The sequence below is a fragment of the Haplochromis burtoni genome, unplaced genomic scaffold (assembly GCF_018398535.1).
Source record: "Haplochromis burtoni strain Fernald_Lab_line unplaced genomic scaffold, NCSU_Asbu1 Contig_242, whole genome shotgun sequence".
In the NCBI taxonomy this organism is placed as follows: domain Eukaryota; kingdom Metazoa; phylum Chordata; class Actinopteri; order Cichliformes; family Cichlidae; genus Haplochromis; species Haplochromis burtoni.
The window spans coordinates 74,079-89,801 of NW_024582603.1; the positions used below are offsets into that span (position 1 = coordinate 74,079).

A 15,723-nucleotide genomic window follows, 5' to 3' on the forward strand; every position below is an offset into this window, starting at 1 on the left:
GAAGGGGAGCCATTCTCAGATGATAAAATATAAAACTTCATATCTTGAGTCTGAAGTTGCAGACACATTAAAATTTGCCTCTTTTTTGCCTTTTACATGCAAGCCATGGAGGCTCTCTGACAGAGCTTTACCTCATATTCAGTTCTTCAGTTCACTTAAAGTGACACCACATGTCGACCCACTGTAGATCTGTTATAACCTTTAGACACAAAACTGCACCTGGGAAAAGTCACTCTTGTCACTGTAAATAATCAAGAGGCTGACTTCAAATGATATTAAACATGAGCAACATTTATTTTAGTAGTACCATAGAAATAGTTTATACACGATGACACTTCATAGACCGGAGCATGTAATCTGTAGGGTTACATCACAATAAAGTGCAAGGTTCTTCGCTCAGTGGTGGACGAAAGCAGCGCGAGCAACCACGTCAGGCAACGTCAAATCCAAGGTGCTTTTTACGTCATGTCAGCAACACTGAAGTATGGCATGAGCTCAGTGGTTATCACAAACTGTATAAAAAACTATCCTTGTTGGTCATCGAAGTGACAAATACACCCTCAAAGAATAAATATACATTCAGGTCAATGTAGAAAAATAACCACCAAAAAATACACGTTTCCTCTCCGGCTTCCTCCTCGCGTCGCCTTGTTTTTCAAGTCTTAGTAACATCATTGAAGGATGGTGAAATCCAGACATACAGAAACAAAACAAAAAAAAAACAACCAAACAAAAAACTGGGACAGGAAAGGTGTGTTAATGTGTGTGTGTAAAAGGGAAGTATTAGCCCTAAAAGCTCCACAGACAAAAGAAAAAAAAGGCAACATCAGGCACTTCCATTCCCTGCAGCTCGTTGTCACACAGAGACAGTTTGAAGATCATGAGAGGCTGACCCATCAATCCTCAGTGTGATATAAACAACATGTGGACCAATGCGATGCCTCTGTGGGAGATTCCATAGATGTGACACATCACATCGGCTCCTGCGTCCCCAGTGGAAGCCTGTGGAGTCAGACTGACCTGCTGGGTCCAGAGTTAGGCTTTACTTCTTAGTTTGTTTTGAATTTGTAATACTGATCATTCAGTGTCGCTCCCTGATAACTCAAACCTTCCACTTTTGATTAACACATCGCAATCATTTGTCAAGGTTTCCATTTATTTGAGCCGCTGGCTGCTCAGCTGTCATGGAATTGATCATTTTGAACGTTGATATCTTTAATCGTTTTTAATATCATCTAAATGATTTGGATTTCTGTGATTTTCATCTCTTTTTAGCAGAACTGAAGCGAGGTGGTGTTTTAAAGTTTAGTTTAAAGTCATGTATGAACTGCAAAAACTCAACTTTTTCAGTCAACATTAGAAGAAATGTTCATGGAAATGCAGACGAAAGAAGGAATCTCTAAGCAAAACCCGGTGATGAAACTAATGTAAAATAATAAGCCAAACCTACTCGGGTGACCAGAAGCCCGTCCTTATGTGGGACCGTGCAGCACTTTGATTCCTTGTCCAATCTATGCAATGATACAAACAGAACTACTGGAATAACAGAGACATAAAAAAGAAGAATACAGGAGTATATAAAGCCCATCACATCATAGCATAAGAACAAACTTGAGCTTTCTTTTTCAGTAGTGTATTTACTTACTGGGAGAGTTGGAACATGAACAATTTATTGTATTTTTATTTTGTGGTTGGATATGAACGTTTCAGACTACCTCTCAGCATCGCTGACGTGTCCCTCACATTCAGTTTCTTGGGATCTGGTCACCCTATCTATAGGTTAGCCTGGTCCAAAATGACCTTTTACTCATAAGTACTGTGAATATATCATGTTACAGATACTTATGTTATGAGATAACCAATTACAGGTTGCTAGAGATCAGTTGGCGGCCCCTCAGACACCACCGGTCCCTCTGGAAAAATGTGCATTCTTCTACGCACATTACTTTGGGTTCCTATTGGTCTTTAGGCTGGTGTGACTGGGGATTTATACAGTTTGGAAAAGTGTTTTATAAAGCCTGCTACAGCTTCCAACATAAGAGACTCTACATGTAGTTATACCATTTCAAATTTTAAAGTATAGACTCTCGTCCAGTTTTACATGTTAATGTCCACGTTAGTCCCTCTTTGTTTTCAGAGACCATTTGTTTAAAACTGAAAGGTTTTCCTGCATTATTAAATGACATTATCACTGGCTAAGAGCCTTAGCCGGCTGTTAGATGATGGGTTACTAATATTATCTGTTTTATTAGCCGAAAAGCACATTTTCTGAAAGTTGTGCTGGAACGCTACACGGTTGACAAAACTAAATGCATTACCCCGGCTTTTTAGCCTTTTGGTAATTGACTTAATGAGGCATTTCCAGTTTTAAAAGAATCACATTAATGGATAAGGACAGTGCAAATGATATGATTAAAAGGGACTGAATATTGGTGCGAAACATCAGCTGGTAGCAGCTTTAAAACTTTGCCTTTGAAACTACCCATCAGTCTTTGCAAAGAGAGCCTCCCGGTGGACACACAAACCTCTATGATGCTAATACAGTGCAATTCCTTAATACATTCTCTCATTTAGTTTCTCATTTTGGTACAAATTTGTCACTTGTATGGTGGGCTATATGTGCGGAGATGAAGAGCTAGTTGAACAGAGAAGACTACACCGTCTTTATATCGCTATAGTAACTGTACTGGAGGAGAAAGGCATGCAGGCGGATCAAATCTTCTCTCGGAGGATTTTGAAACGCATACAAGACTAAAGCCACGTGTTGTACAGCAGTAACAGTCTATGAGTTTACAGGTTACAGGTACAGCACTGTGTGTTAGTATGGGTCTGACGCCTAAGCCCACCTCACTGAGTATGTACAAAATGTTTGAGTCCAGTCAGGCTGGCTTAGTGTGGCTCCGTTTACATGCACAGAGAACTCCTCCCTTCTCTTCCTCACATGTTTACTAATGTAGCCTGTGTGCTTCATTGACCAGGAGAGCTGTGCCAGTGGGAGCAGAGGCTCCTGGTAGGGATACCCAGGTTGAACAGGTCAAAGGGTAGAGGCCAGACAAATTTGAACCACCTCTAAAGCTAACACGTCTAAAGCAAAAAACAAAAACAAAAGCCCATAACTATTACACAAACATAAATGGCAAACTCAGATCACGCTGGTGGGGAGTTGTCAGTGGATTTTGCTCGTCATGGGGCAAATGGGCTTAGAGGAAAAAGACGATCTAATGTAAGGTCAAACATTTAGCCAAGAAATTTGCTCAGGCGCTAATGAAAAGTGCAATATCAAAGGAATTGGCTGTTTGACTTTCCAGTTTTGTGCTACTTTAAACTGTGAAACTACTACATATACTTCATCGCTGGAGTTCCTTTACAACTTTACAAGGTTCAAAAATAAAGACTCTGCATGAAAGGTAAGATCCTCTCGATTCACAGTGTTCAGTCATAACTTGGGATCCACGTAAAGTACGGAGCTCTGTGTTTCCATCACTAAAACCATGGAATTGCCTGCGGGAGCGCTACTTTACTTGTTTTCCATCATTGTCTGAATGCCTCCGGGATGAACATTTATGCAATTTCAAACAGTTACAGGGATTTTGAATCCACATGGGTCAACAATTTGGACATTTGGGACATCAAGGAGAAGAAATACTTCATTCTCAAAGCAACTAAGTTTTTGGTTTCACGGTGCCTGTCAGTACTGTCAGGTAGCCATAACCAATGACCCACCACTGACAGCTTGGATGGATTGGTGCGATCTGGCCGCTCTGCCAAACCTGGTAAACTAACTATGAAGCATGTGACTTTTCAAATGGTTTGTCGTGGCAGAAATGTGTTTTGCATCTTTACTATACCTTGGGGTAACAAAGAAAACCCCTATCCACTACTGTGCGACTGTAGTTGTGTTTCTTTGAAAGACATCTCTAGAGGAGAACTTTACTTTGGACATCTATGCATTAAGCAATGCCAACAATACAAGTAAACTCTGAGCCATTTTACCTCCACACATTTCCAGCTGTTTGATTCCAGATGTCTGGACATTCTTCACATTTGATCTGTCAGTGTTTCTGACTGTACCTTGGTCATGATTAGTTGAAATACTTAATGTGGCCCAGTCTTTGCTCCAGTGGCAAAGGAAAGAACAGATACCAAAATGATTTTGCCAGTATTCAATGCCTTCACAGATATTCAGTACTGTCTTTTCATCACGTTTGTGTTGGACCTGTGTTTGGATAACCTCATCTCTCTCTCTGGAGATGTAGCTTTCCATGTTTTTCTGTTGTCTTGGTTGTCATAAAAAATGAAAATTCACTTAGAAAAATGGAGCAGAGCAAGATTTTTGCAGTTGTCCACATGAAGTACCACATGGACTTCTTCTGTGGCTGATCCACTTATTTAATGCATGAGAATGCTACGCAAGTTGTATGGTGGCCATTTTTTAAGTTTTGGTCAGAAGGTCCTTACTGTGGCCATCACTTTATAAGCCTCTCATTCTACTGGAACCACAACAAAATAACTTCCTTTCAGGATTTACTCAAGTTTTAAATCCTGTTCTTAATATAAACATTGATGTAATGCTCTTCTTATTCAAGGCAACTCAGTCTGATTGTAGGAAAAGTGTCAAGAACAATGAAAATAACACTTTACCTGGAGATCAGCTTATATTCAGGTGACTCTGTGCATGTAAATGTACCACTCAGAAAGTTGGGAGAGGCTGGCAATGAGACAAGCAGAGAGAGAGTGAAAACACCTACTGTGGCACCTTTTACCTACTGTGTCGGTGCCTCCAGCTCCCTCTCACCATGCCTCCACTGCTAACCGGCCAACCCCATTTCCAGCATTCAGACTTTCAGGCCCCAGTCTCTGAAGAAGCCTTTGGCCACTCTTGACTCTCGGAAAGTCACTGTGAGGGATTTCAGGGTGATGTCTGTGACAGTTATTTCTCCCGGACATATGACGGGTCTCCAGATATTTTCTGATGTGGTGCCCTCGTCTGGTCCCGTGGAGCTCCAGCCGTCTGTCCTCTCATGTCCTGGTTGAGGCAGGGACACAGAGGGAAAAAGGCAGAAGGTGAAAAGTGTACATTTACACTAAGACAACTACTGCATCAAGGCTGCCACTCGAGTTCTGAGTTAGCTTGCCTTGACTGATCTGTTTTGATGCATGTTATAACATGCATCAAAACAGAGTGCACGTGGCTGCTTATGTTTCCCAGAAAGCAGAAGAGCACACTACGGTTGGGATTACTGCACGATCATGCAGAACAGTGAATATCAACAAGACCGCTCCCTGTTACTGAACTAGGAGAGGAGGCAATCCCCGTTAAATTCAATTCAAATAGCACCAAATCACAACAAGAGTCACCTCAAGGTGCTTTATATTGTCAGGTACAGACCTTACAATAATACAGAACACCCCATCAATCACACAATCTCCTTTGACCAAGCACTTGGCGAAAGTGGGAAAGAAAAACTCCCTTTTCACAGAAAGGGGAAAAGGTGAGGGTAGAAAGAAGATAGTTTTTGGAGAGACAACAAAAGACACAAGAGAGATTAATAATAACTAATGATCACTAATTACTATAATAACTAATGACTCATAGTGAGTAAATGACAGATCAATCATCCCAAACCATCTCTCTTTATCGGGGCAAAACAATATTTATCAAACATAAACAATTTATCCATCCAGTTTCTTCCACTTATTCAAGCTTGGATCAGGGTTGCAGCAGGATAAACATAGATACATACTCTCTCCAGCGAGTTCTGGGTCTATCCTGTGTATGTGTTATTGCAGCTGGGTGGGAAGGAGCCCAGGAGATAGCCTGAGTAGATGTGTGAAAATTTGTAACACAAACAATTGTGCATTCACAGACTTAAACTGTGGCCTGGACACCCTTCTGGATAACACTAGCATTAAGAGAACAGCATGATAGTCTGCTGACAGCTGGGAGATGCTCTGTCACTACAATACATTTACAGAACAGAGAGATGGAGGATGAAGAAAAAAGACTAGAGTTAAACTAGAAGTGCTGAAAGGTGGTGTAGCCCATCTTCCAGCCTATGATGGGTGGGAGAGGTGACCTTGATATGGATCAGCAGAAGAAAATGGATGGATGGTATCTCATATTGAAAAACAACTGCACATGGATGGGACTTATCGTTGATCAGAAGGACAGCAAGGTAGAAACAACAGGAACTGCAACAACAGACATGTATAGTAGGTGATTCTCAGCCACCTGTAAACGTGAGTGTGTGGTTGCTCTTCTCTCTGTGTTAGTCACTTGATTGATGGGCTTAAGCCCCTCTCCCCCTGACTCGGGTCTTTGCACTCCAAACAGCAGAACAAGCTACTTAAAACCTTAGAAAAGGACTAGTCAGTGAGGGTTGACTGGGACAAAAACAACCCGGTGTCAATGCTCGTATCAAGTTAATGTAGTCAGTTAATTAAAAAAAGCAATAACAAAGATAGACAAGTCATTCTTTTTATCTATTAAATACAGTTGCTTGTTTATTAACTGGCCCCTGACCTCCTGTCATTTCATGAGAGCATCCCAGAGGCAAACGCAGCTGATTAGAGTCCACTGGCTGACCAAGTGACACACATACCATTTAAAATGCCATCGCTCTCCTTTGCTGTGTTCTTCTGAGTCTCCTCTTGCTCCTCCTCCCTGTCCTCATCATCTTCCATGCTGTTCTCTTCCTCTTCCTCGTCCTCCTCGTCTTCCTCTCCATGCTCTTCCCAGTTCTCTTGTCTTGGACTTGGAGGGTTTGAGTGAAAGCATCTGAACTCCTTCCTCCTCAGTCTGTGTTGTGATTCCTGTCTGTACGGCTGATGGTCATCCTCGGGGAGCAGAGAGCGTGTCAGAGACAGACGCAGGCGCGGTGCAGGCTTTTCGGGAATCTTGTGAGCGCTGCGGAGATCCATGGTGTAGACAGTATTCTGAATCAAGATCAAACAGAAAAAGAAAAAAAGAGTAACATCATTGTCAGGCCCCAATGAGAGAAACACAGTTTGAATTTTATATATATATAATTTTTAATCAAATTCCAAACTTTACCTGCAGAAGGATTCTTTTGGATTTGGCTCCTTTCCTTCTGGGACCCAGAGCTCGTTCTCTCTGTTCTCTGGAAAAACCAAGCAGACCTTTGTCAGGCAGGAAAAGCATCCAAGCCAAATTGTGCGTTCTGACTCGGGGTCAGAAAGTCTGAAAAGAGCTGTACTGTAATGTTGGGAAGCTTTGAGGTACTACATTAGACAACAACCACTCAAACTACGCCATGTGTGCCATCATACATAGGGACACTGTGCATTAACAACAACACAACTGTTGCTCACCACCGAACAACTTTGGCCCCTCCTTAATTAATTCAAGCTGAAAGGTTGCGATTGTGACATTTTGGAATCACTGCAGACGCACAAATGTAAATGGTCAGAGAGGGGCTTTCAAGGAGGCTTCTAAAAATAGTCTTCCAGTGTTGCCCAAGGAGACTACCTACATGCTTTACTTCAATATTCGTCCAAAAATTATATAAAAAATTATATATGTGTGTCTGAGTGTGTGTGTGTGTATGTTGTTTAGCAATTCTCCTTTCAGAAATCACCAACATGTATATGATTATAGAACCAAGTACCAATTTAGAGGTTATACAAACAAATAAGAAGAAATCTTATGTCTTATTTCAAATGTCATAGTTAAATGCAAATTTCTGTCTATGTTTTTATATGTGCTTTTTGATGATTTATAATGATTTGTAAATCCAAATAACTGAATTCTACATGTGTATAAATTCAAGCCCCTCGGCATGCAGACTGCTTTTACAAACATTGAAAGAATGGGTCGCTCTCAGTGAATTCCAGGATTGTACTGTGATAGGATGAAACCTGTGCAATGAGTCCAGTCGTGGAATTTTCTTGCTATTGAATGTTCCACAGTCAACTGTTAGTGTTATTATAACAAAGTGGAAGCGACTGGAGGAAAGGATGACAACTCAGCCAAGAAAAATCAGCAGTGCGGTAGCAGTGCGGTCAGCAGACGCTGAGGCACATACTGCGCAGAGATCACCTACTTTCTGCAGAGTCAGTCGCTACAGACCTCTAAACTTCATGTGGCCTTTAGATTAGCTCAAGAACAGTGTGTAGAGAGCTTCATGGAATGGTTTTCCAGGGTCAAGCAGATACATCCAAGCCTTACATCACCAAGCCCAATGCAAAGCGTTGAATAAGGATGTGTAAAGCACGCTGCCACTGGACTCTAGAGCAGCCCAGACCCTTTGCATCCCTAAATCCCTCTTCTCTGTCTAGTAAACCAATGGACAAGTCTGGGTTTGGTGACTGCCTGGAGATCAGTACTTTGTGCATTGTGCCAAGTGACAACGTCCAGGCCTTCTCTTCCAGCATCATTGTCTGATCTCACAAATGCCCTTCTGGAAGAATTATCAAACATTCCTATAAACACGCTCATAAAACTTGTGGAAAGCCATCCCAGAAGATCTGAAGCTGTTGAAGCTACAGAGGGTGGGCAAACATCATATTAAACCCTATAGATTAAGAATGGGATGTGAGTCAAGTTTATATGTGCGTGAAGGCAGATGAACAAATACTTTTGGCAATATAGGAAAACTGCTGGATTATCAGATTCAGAGTGTATGCAACTGCCAACTTGACCCCATTCAAGTGCAGACAGATATCAGACTGATAACACACTGCCTCCAAGGGGAAACCCTAAAAATATAATATAATTTGTATCTATATACGTATATATATGCACACATTTATAAACAAAAATTAGACTCTGCATGTCAGTTTGTGTTAAATAAAGGAGCAAAGTACAAAGGTGAAAAAATAAATGACAAATGGTGGCTGAAGGCAGCCTTACTTCTCTTCGTAGGCCTGAACCAAGCGCCGGTCCAGAATGTGTTCCTCAGGTTCCCAAGTGCTGTACCTGTAGGAGGATGCAAACCATATATAAAAGCTTTCTTCATTTTTCAATGACCTCCATAAATAATTTATTATTATAATCATTTAGGTAATTAAAATCAGTCTGTTAATTCATTTAAAAACAAGGCCAAAGTGCTGACACAGTGTATTTATTGTATTTCTAAATCAGAAAAACAAACTTTAGAACTCTAGTTAAAATAAATTCTTGCCCTGGTGTAACTTTTCAAAACTGCATTTCTATATTTTTTAGTATGTTGATATTTACAACATTAAAACCACTGACAGCTTAAGTGAAAAACACTGATCGTCTGCATACAATAAAAAGTTCTTCTGGGAACCCTTAGATTTTAACATTCATGTGGATGTCACCTGACACGTACCACCCATGTAAATATTGCTCCATGGTAACTACACTCCCTGACGATAGCGGCTTACCCCGGGAGAATAATGTGCCCGTGCACACTGCAAAAATTGCTCAGGAATGACTCGAGGAACACGACAAAGATCCCAAAGCGTTGACCCGACCTCCATGCTCCCAAGATCTCAATACAATCGAACAAGAGGACCTACCCTACAACCCAAACAGGGCCCAAAGAAGGACACTCCCAGAGATCCTGTGTCCATGCCCCAATGGGTGGCAGCACCAAGGGGACCTACAGAGTATCAGGCAGGTGGTTTTAATGCTGTCGTGGGTCAGAGTATACACAACCCCATTCCCACAAAGTCAATACACAAAAAAAATCCCATTTAAAACCTGTATTTAAGTTGAAATAAAACAAGGACGACATATTGAATGTTTAATTGATCGAGAGGTTTTTATTATTATAAAACCAATTCTCATTTTAAATTCATGCATGGTGTCAGTAACATATTTCAATAAAAGCTGGATCATAAGGATGAGCACCACTGTGTTCTTTTAACAACACTAACTGTTTAGGGACTGAGAAAAGCAGCTGCTGTAGTCAAGAAAGGAAAGTATTTACCCACTGTTGCTTGATATATAACTCCTTCCTCTTGCTTTTTAATATGTCTCTATGGCTCTTTAATAATGATGGCTCTTTATTAGAAACTGATTCTGCTGTAATACATGTCAAAACAGTTTGTTACTCTCTTCTACAATAAAACAGCCCGTCCCTGAAGAAGTAGTGGTCTGGATGGTAGTATACATAGATTGCTCCAAAATCTATAGTATGGTTCAGCATTAATGGTGCCTTAGCAGAAGTGCAGATTAACTGTGCCACTGTACATCTTGTTGTGCTCATAACAAACCAAACAGTTCCTCTACCTTTTAGCCTGGAGGGCACAGCATCCATATTTTCAAGAAAGAATTTTAAATTCTGCCTTATCAGACCGTAAAACAAATTTTCCCTTTGCCTCAGTCCATCCAAAGTGAGTTTACGTCTAGAGAAAGTGACAGTTTGAAGATTTTCACAATAAGACTGTGTCAATCTTTAATCCAGAGCTATCTAAGAGCCTGATAACTATGGTCATTCAATACAGGTTCTCCCCTGCATAGCTTTTCTCTGAATACCATCCATCCATTCTCTTCTGCTTATCCTTGTCAGGGTCGTAGGGGGTGGAGCCTATCCCAGGTACCATAGAGCAAGAGGGAGGGTACACCCTGGACAGGTCGCCAGTCCGTCACAGGGTTAACACATAGAGAGAGACAATCATTCCCAGCTATGGGCACTTTAGAATCATTAATTAACCTAACCCCACTAACTGCATTCTTAGGAAGGCAGAGTACCCAGGGAGAACATGCAAACTCCACACAGGAAGGCCCGAGCCAGATGGTAGCCTGGTGGAATGGAACTCAGGACCTTCTTGCTGTGAGGCTACAGTGCTAATCACCACGCCACACCATATGTGATGAAATCCTCTAATTCTCTGCAATTTTGCTCTGACAAACATTCTTACAGTGTCAAACTGCCAAAGCACAGACCTCGCCTATAGGATGTCCTATTATCCAATCATACTGCTACTGTACATTAACTGATTTGTCATGAGATCATCCTGTTTTTGTTGTCCCTGTTTCAACTTTTCTGAAAGATGCAGCTTGCATCCAATTGAAAATGGGCATGTTTTTCAACAAATTACTACATTTCTAATTTCACAACATCTGATGCATTGTTTATATACTTTTAAAAAGATAAATATGATTGATTGCAATGTTGAACAGTGTGTTTATGTGGAGAGTAAGTCTTGGCCCAACTGGCATTTCTTCATATTTTGCTAGGAATATGAGAAACAGGTGCTGGAAATTATTGTAACATGTGCAACAATGCACAGAAATTCAGTCTGTAGTCAAAATCTAAGTTTGCACACTTTTAACAAGCCATAAGGTCCATATATAATAGGACCAACTTTATTCTTCATATAGTTTGAAGTGTTTTGGGCAAGCTTTCTTGTAATGTTTTAAACTTTAGGAATAGCTCTCCGGGCTTCTTGAAGGATACTCCAAAGCTCTTCTTTGGATGCTAGTTGTGTTTTACCTTCAGAAAGCCAAAGGACTACTGTTCAAAACCACTTTCAAAAAGTTACAGGCAAAACTGGGTCCTGTTAAGTACAATATTTTAAAAAAAATGAGGGGTGGCTCAAGACTTTTGCAGACCACTCTGAGTCACATTCAGTTCCATTTCATGTTATCCATCTTATTCTTCTAATCTACATACTCACTTTGGAGGCCATCCTTTCCACTTCAGCAGATACTCCACATTCCCCTGTGGAGACAAAGTTTCAGAGCAGCTTCAAATAGAGAGTAGTGTTTGCCCCCCCCCCCACCCCTGTTTTGAACTGTTTAAGTAATTGAAGAAACAAATTATAAGCAAAAAAACCCCCAAAAAACCAACAACTTTCTGCTCCTCTCTTCTCTTTTTTCCTCCACTCAGTGGATCTTGTGACCTACTGTGAGCACCTTCACCTCCAGGTTGGGAACCACTGCCAAGCACAATGAAATCAGCCCATCAACAATTACCTCATCTCTCAGATGCACAATGTCTCATTTTGATGCAACTTAAGGGAGTGCATCGCTATTCTGTGCAGCATTTTCACATTTAAACTGATTTAACTGCCTGGATGTGATATCGCGGGGCCAGGCAGTTAGATTTGATGGTATCAGGTTGTTCAGGTCAAAATGTCAAACACATAAAGGTTGTAACTGTCAGGGCTCTGTGTGCAGGTGGATGGAGAGGAGGATCCAAATGCGAGACTGAATACAACTTAAAACCTCAACTTTATTGCTGGCATGAAGACAAAACATGAAGTGACTGCTGAATACTAAGAACAGAAACACACAGACATAATCTGATGGTACAACACGACACTGAGCACAGGAAAACACAGGGCTAATATACACAGGGTAGTAATCAGGGAATGGGCAACAGGAGGGAGAAATTGGACTATACGAGATAGGGGAGCAGTAGAACTGAACACACTCACATGAGACACAGACCTTCACAATAAAACAGGAAACAAGAAACCACTAAACAAAGACGCAGACAGAGAGGCAGACAGAATATAACACATGCAACTCAAACAATACATGAAACAACAAATCCTTAAACACGGATAAACAAAAAACATGGAACTCTAATAATAATAATCATCATAGCATCAGAGAAACAAAACAATCATTCAAAAATAAACCAAAACATAAGAACTCAAAATGCTGGGTCGAACCTGACCCAGAACCGTGACAGTAACTTTTCCATCAGTGTCTTGTATTTCATTGAAATGTGCAGTTTGCTACAACCAGAGGTGGTTTCTTTCTTTGTGGTACATAGTAAGTTTGTCTCTTTTAAGCTTTTATGTGTGAAACTATATAAACAACATTAGAAATCCTAAATGTAACACATTATACAAGTATATCACATGAAAACACAGTAGCATGACTACAAATCTGAAATGGAACAAATCAAACTTTAAATTAGTTTATTTAATGATGATCTGTTATTTCTTATCTATTTCAGGCCTCGTCGCATTCTCGTTAAATGTGCAGGAAGATGTTGCCATGATGTCATCAGAAGATATCTATAATTAACACAATTCAAAATGTATTGTATGTTTTCCACATACTAGCGAATCTACTCAGATTAGTCATCCTCTGTGACATCATCCAATAATAACTTCCAGGCTCTCAACGGTATTCTCAGTCGGTGAAATCACCGCTTTTCCCCGACTTCATTTTAATCACTAGTTACACATACACAAAAAAAGACTGTATGATTAAAAGCACCTCATATGTTTGACTGTAATAAATACATTTATTACCTATCATTTCTAAACCTTGTAATAAGATCACATAAATATTAGAGCCAATATAGAATTTAAAGACTGTTACTGATATTTGATGTTTTAAAAATCTGATATATTGTCCAACATATCAACATACGACTACTATACTAATACTACTACAATATACTACACAAGAAATGACTTTAATGTTAGTCGTTATTTATGAATACAGTTTAAAAATAATCTTGTTTTATTGTCACAACAAGTTGGGGATTATACATGTGCTGCCCGCCTGATGCACTCAGATCCACTGGTTGCTGGTTGTTGTTATGATGTTGCAGAGAACTCTGTTGGACAAACTATGCAACATTAACAGTTATAACATGGATGAAGGTTCTCTCGTCTCTTCTTCACTTTTTACATTTTCATTTCTTGACTGCTATAAATGCTGATTCTGACATATCAGCAAATCGCTAATTTCACTTGGGAAACAAGTATGTAAGTGGATCTTTAGCATTGTATTTATATTCTGTATATTAGTTGTTGACACTGGTGGAAACCACTAGTTCCCCCCCCCCCCCCCTCTACTCCTGTGCCCTGCGAGTAAACAAATGCGTCGCGCCTGCACATGTCAATACAACACGGTAACTTAGACCCAAACACAATTAGCGAGCAAATGGGCCCAAAGGCAGAGTATTTTGGGGTTGATAGCGCGTCCTCCTTCAACCCTTATAAGCCAAACACCTGACACTTTAAGCTGTAGTACAGGAACAACAGTCTCCGTGTCAAATTAAAGGGACATCCCCCGCTCACCTGCTCCCTCAATACACTCCGCAATTAGATAACCAGCTTAGAAACGCTGCTCTCCTCGTTTAATCTCCAAAGCTTTCATTAGCATCTTTAAAGTAGCATTCTGGTTCACCAAAAGAAAAAAAAAGCGTGTCTCCTTAAAGTGCTGAGAGCTAGAGAGGCTGATAATTTGGCCGCATTTTGTTTTTTACACGCTTACCTTTCTAACTCTTTTCTTGACGATTGATTCCACTGCAAACACTTGCTCTCCGATTGCTGACAGCTCCATCTCTTCGCACGCCGCCGTCCGCTGGCTTTTAACTGTCAAAGTAACGTCCCTCTCCCCGACAAACTAAGCTAACGTTAACTGCGTATGACAGCCCTCCCTCGGATACGTCTTCTTCCACGCGTGTCTCCTTCGGCTGCCTCGTTTTCCTGAAAGTTTAAAGGCCCATTTATCCAGAGCGACTTCCTTTTGCTGGCTCTTTCCATGCGTCCAGTGACTTTACAAAATCTGCGACACATCTGCACACCGCTTCGCGCGCGCCCGCTCTGGCCCAAAGCGCGTTTCCGGCGCGCGCCACCAGCTTCCCCATCATCCTTATTATGCAGCGTGTATACGGATACCAAAGACGGTGATAGTACTTTCCTCCTCTGCTTCACTTAAAGCAGCAGCACCGTAGTATAAACAGTCATTCTTTTATTATAATATTTATGATATAATATCGTTATTACATGTATGGAAGCTGCTCATTTTTAAGTATGCACTTAAAGTAAGCCAGCTTTCAAAGGGTTAGTACCTGAGGTGTAGAGGAATAAACGAACATTGGCTTGGATTTCTTGAATCTGTACTTTTATTGTGACATATCTGATCACAGAATTATGACCTTGATCTTGGTGAGAGGGTCCTTTTAGTGTTTGGTGGAACAACTCAGGTGTCTAACGTGTAAATAGGGGGCCCAACCAAACTTTGCTTTTATGCAGGTCTGGGCTTGCAAAGCAAATGTTTAATGTTTAACTGTAAACCTTCATGTTCTTCATGTTGGAGAGGAGGTAGGGATACAGCTGTCAGATGCAGTTATCATTTTTTTAAACAACATTATTGTTAGGATGCCTGGGTCGTTGACCCAAGGTTTTTGAGTTTATTATTTATTATTTCCAGTCTTTGGTTTTTTTTTAGTTCTGTCTTATGGTTTATGTCTCTGTCTTCTCTAGTTGCTCTGTCTCCCCTGTCAGCTGTATCCCCTTGTCTAGTTCGCGTCTCTGTGTATCCTTAGTTGCTATATCCCCGTGTCCAGTCAGTGTCTGTGTCTGCCCTGGTCCCACGTCTGTTCCCTCTGTTGTAGTGCCTACATGTGAGTCTGTGTCTTTTGTTCAGTCTGTGTTATGGGTTTCCTGTTTTACTTTGAAAGTCCATGTCTGATGTTAATGTGTCTGGTTTTGCTTCCCCTTGTCTCGTTGGGCCTGATTTGTCCCAGCTGTGTTTCCCTCCTGTTACCCATTCCCTGATTGCTCCCTCTGTGTATTTGAGCCCTGTGTTGATCTACTGTTTACCTAGCTGTGTGTTCTGTCAGTCCTCCGGTGTAAGTTTATTTTGATTTTTGCTGTAAATATGATACCCAAAGAGTTGATGCTGAAATGCAGGAAAGCTTTAATGTGAACTGTTTGCTGTAACAACAGTTATGTTATATTTGAGTTTAACATTAAAGCTGTTTTGAGTTCACATCTGTCTCTGGATTCTGCACCTTGGGTCCTATTCCTGTCTGC

The 15,723-nt window shown here is 40.8% G+C and overlaps 1 protein-coding gene across 3 annotated transcripts; it reads right to left on the reverse strand.

The window, feature by feature from the left end:
• Positions 1–270: 270 nt before the first annotated feature.
• Positions 271–14,544, reverse strand: cbx7b (chromobox homolog 7b). 3 transcript variants are annotated; one of them, XM_005938043.3, is made up of 7 exons: positions 14,177–14,544; positions 11,611–11,654; positions 8,873–8,938; positions 7,055–7,121; positions 6,603–6,936; positions 4,796–5,026; positions 271–4,708 (listed from the first exon to the last, which is right to left on the reverse strand). In XM_005938043.3, the coding sequence occupies exons 1-6, from the start codon at positions 14,243–14,245 to the stop codon at positions 4,836–4,838; spliced, it is 771 nt and encodes a 256-aa protein (XP_005938105.1). In that variant the 5' UTR covers positions 14,246–14,544; the 3' UTR covers positions 271–4,708; positions 4,796–4,835. The 3 variants fall into 3 exon arrangements, with proteins under 3 accessions (XP_005938105.1, XP_042083017.1, XP_005938104.1); XM_042227083.1 differs by adding an exon at positions 9,505–9,587 and having other exon boundaries at positions 271–5,026; positions 14,177–14,232; XM_005938042.3 differs by having other exon boundaries at positions 271–5,026.
• Positions 14,545–15,723: the final 1,179 nt, after the last annotated feature.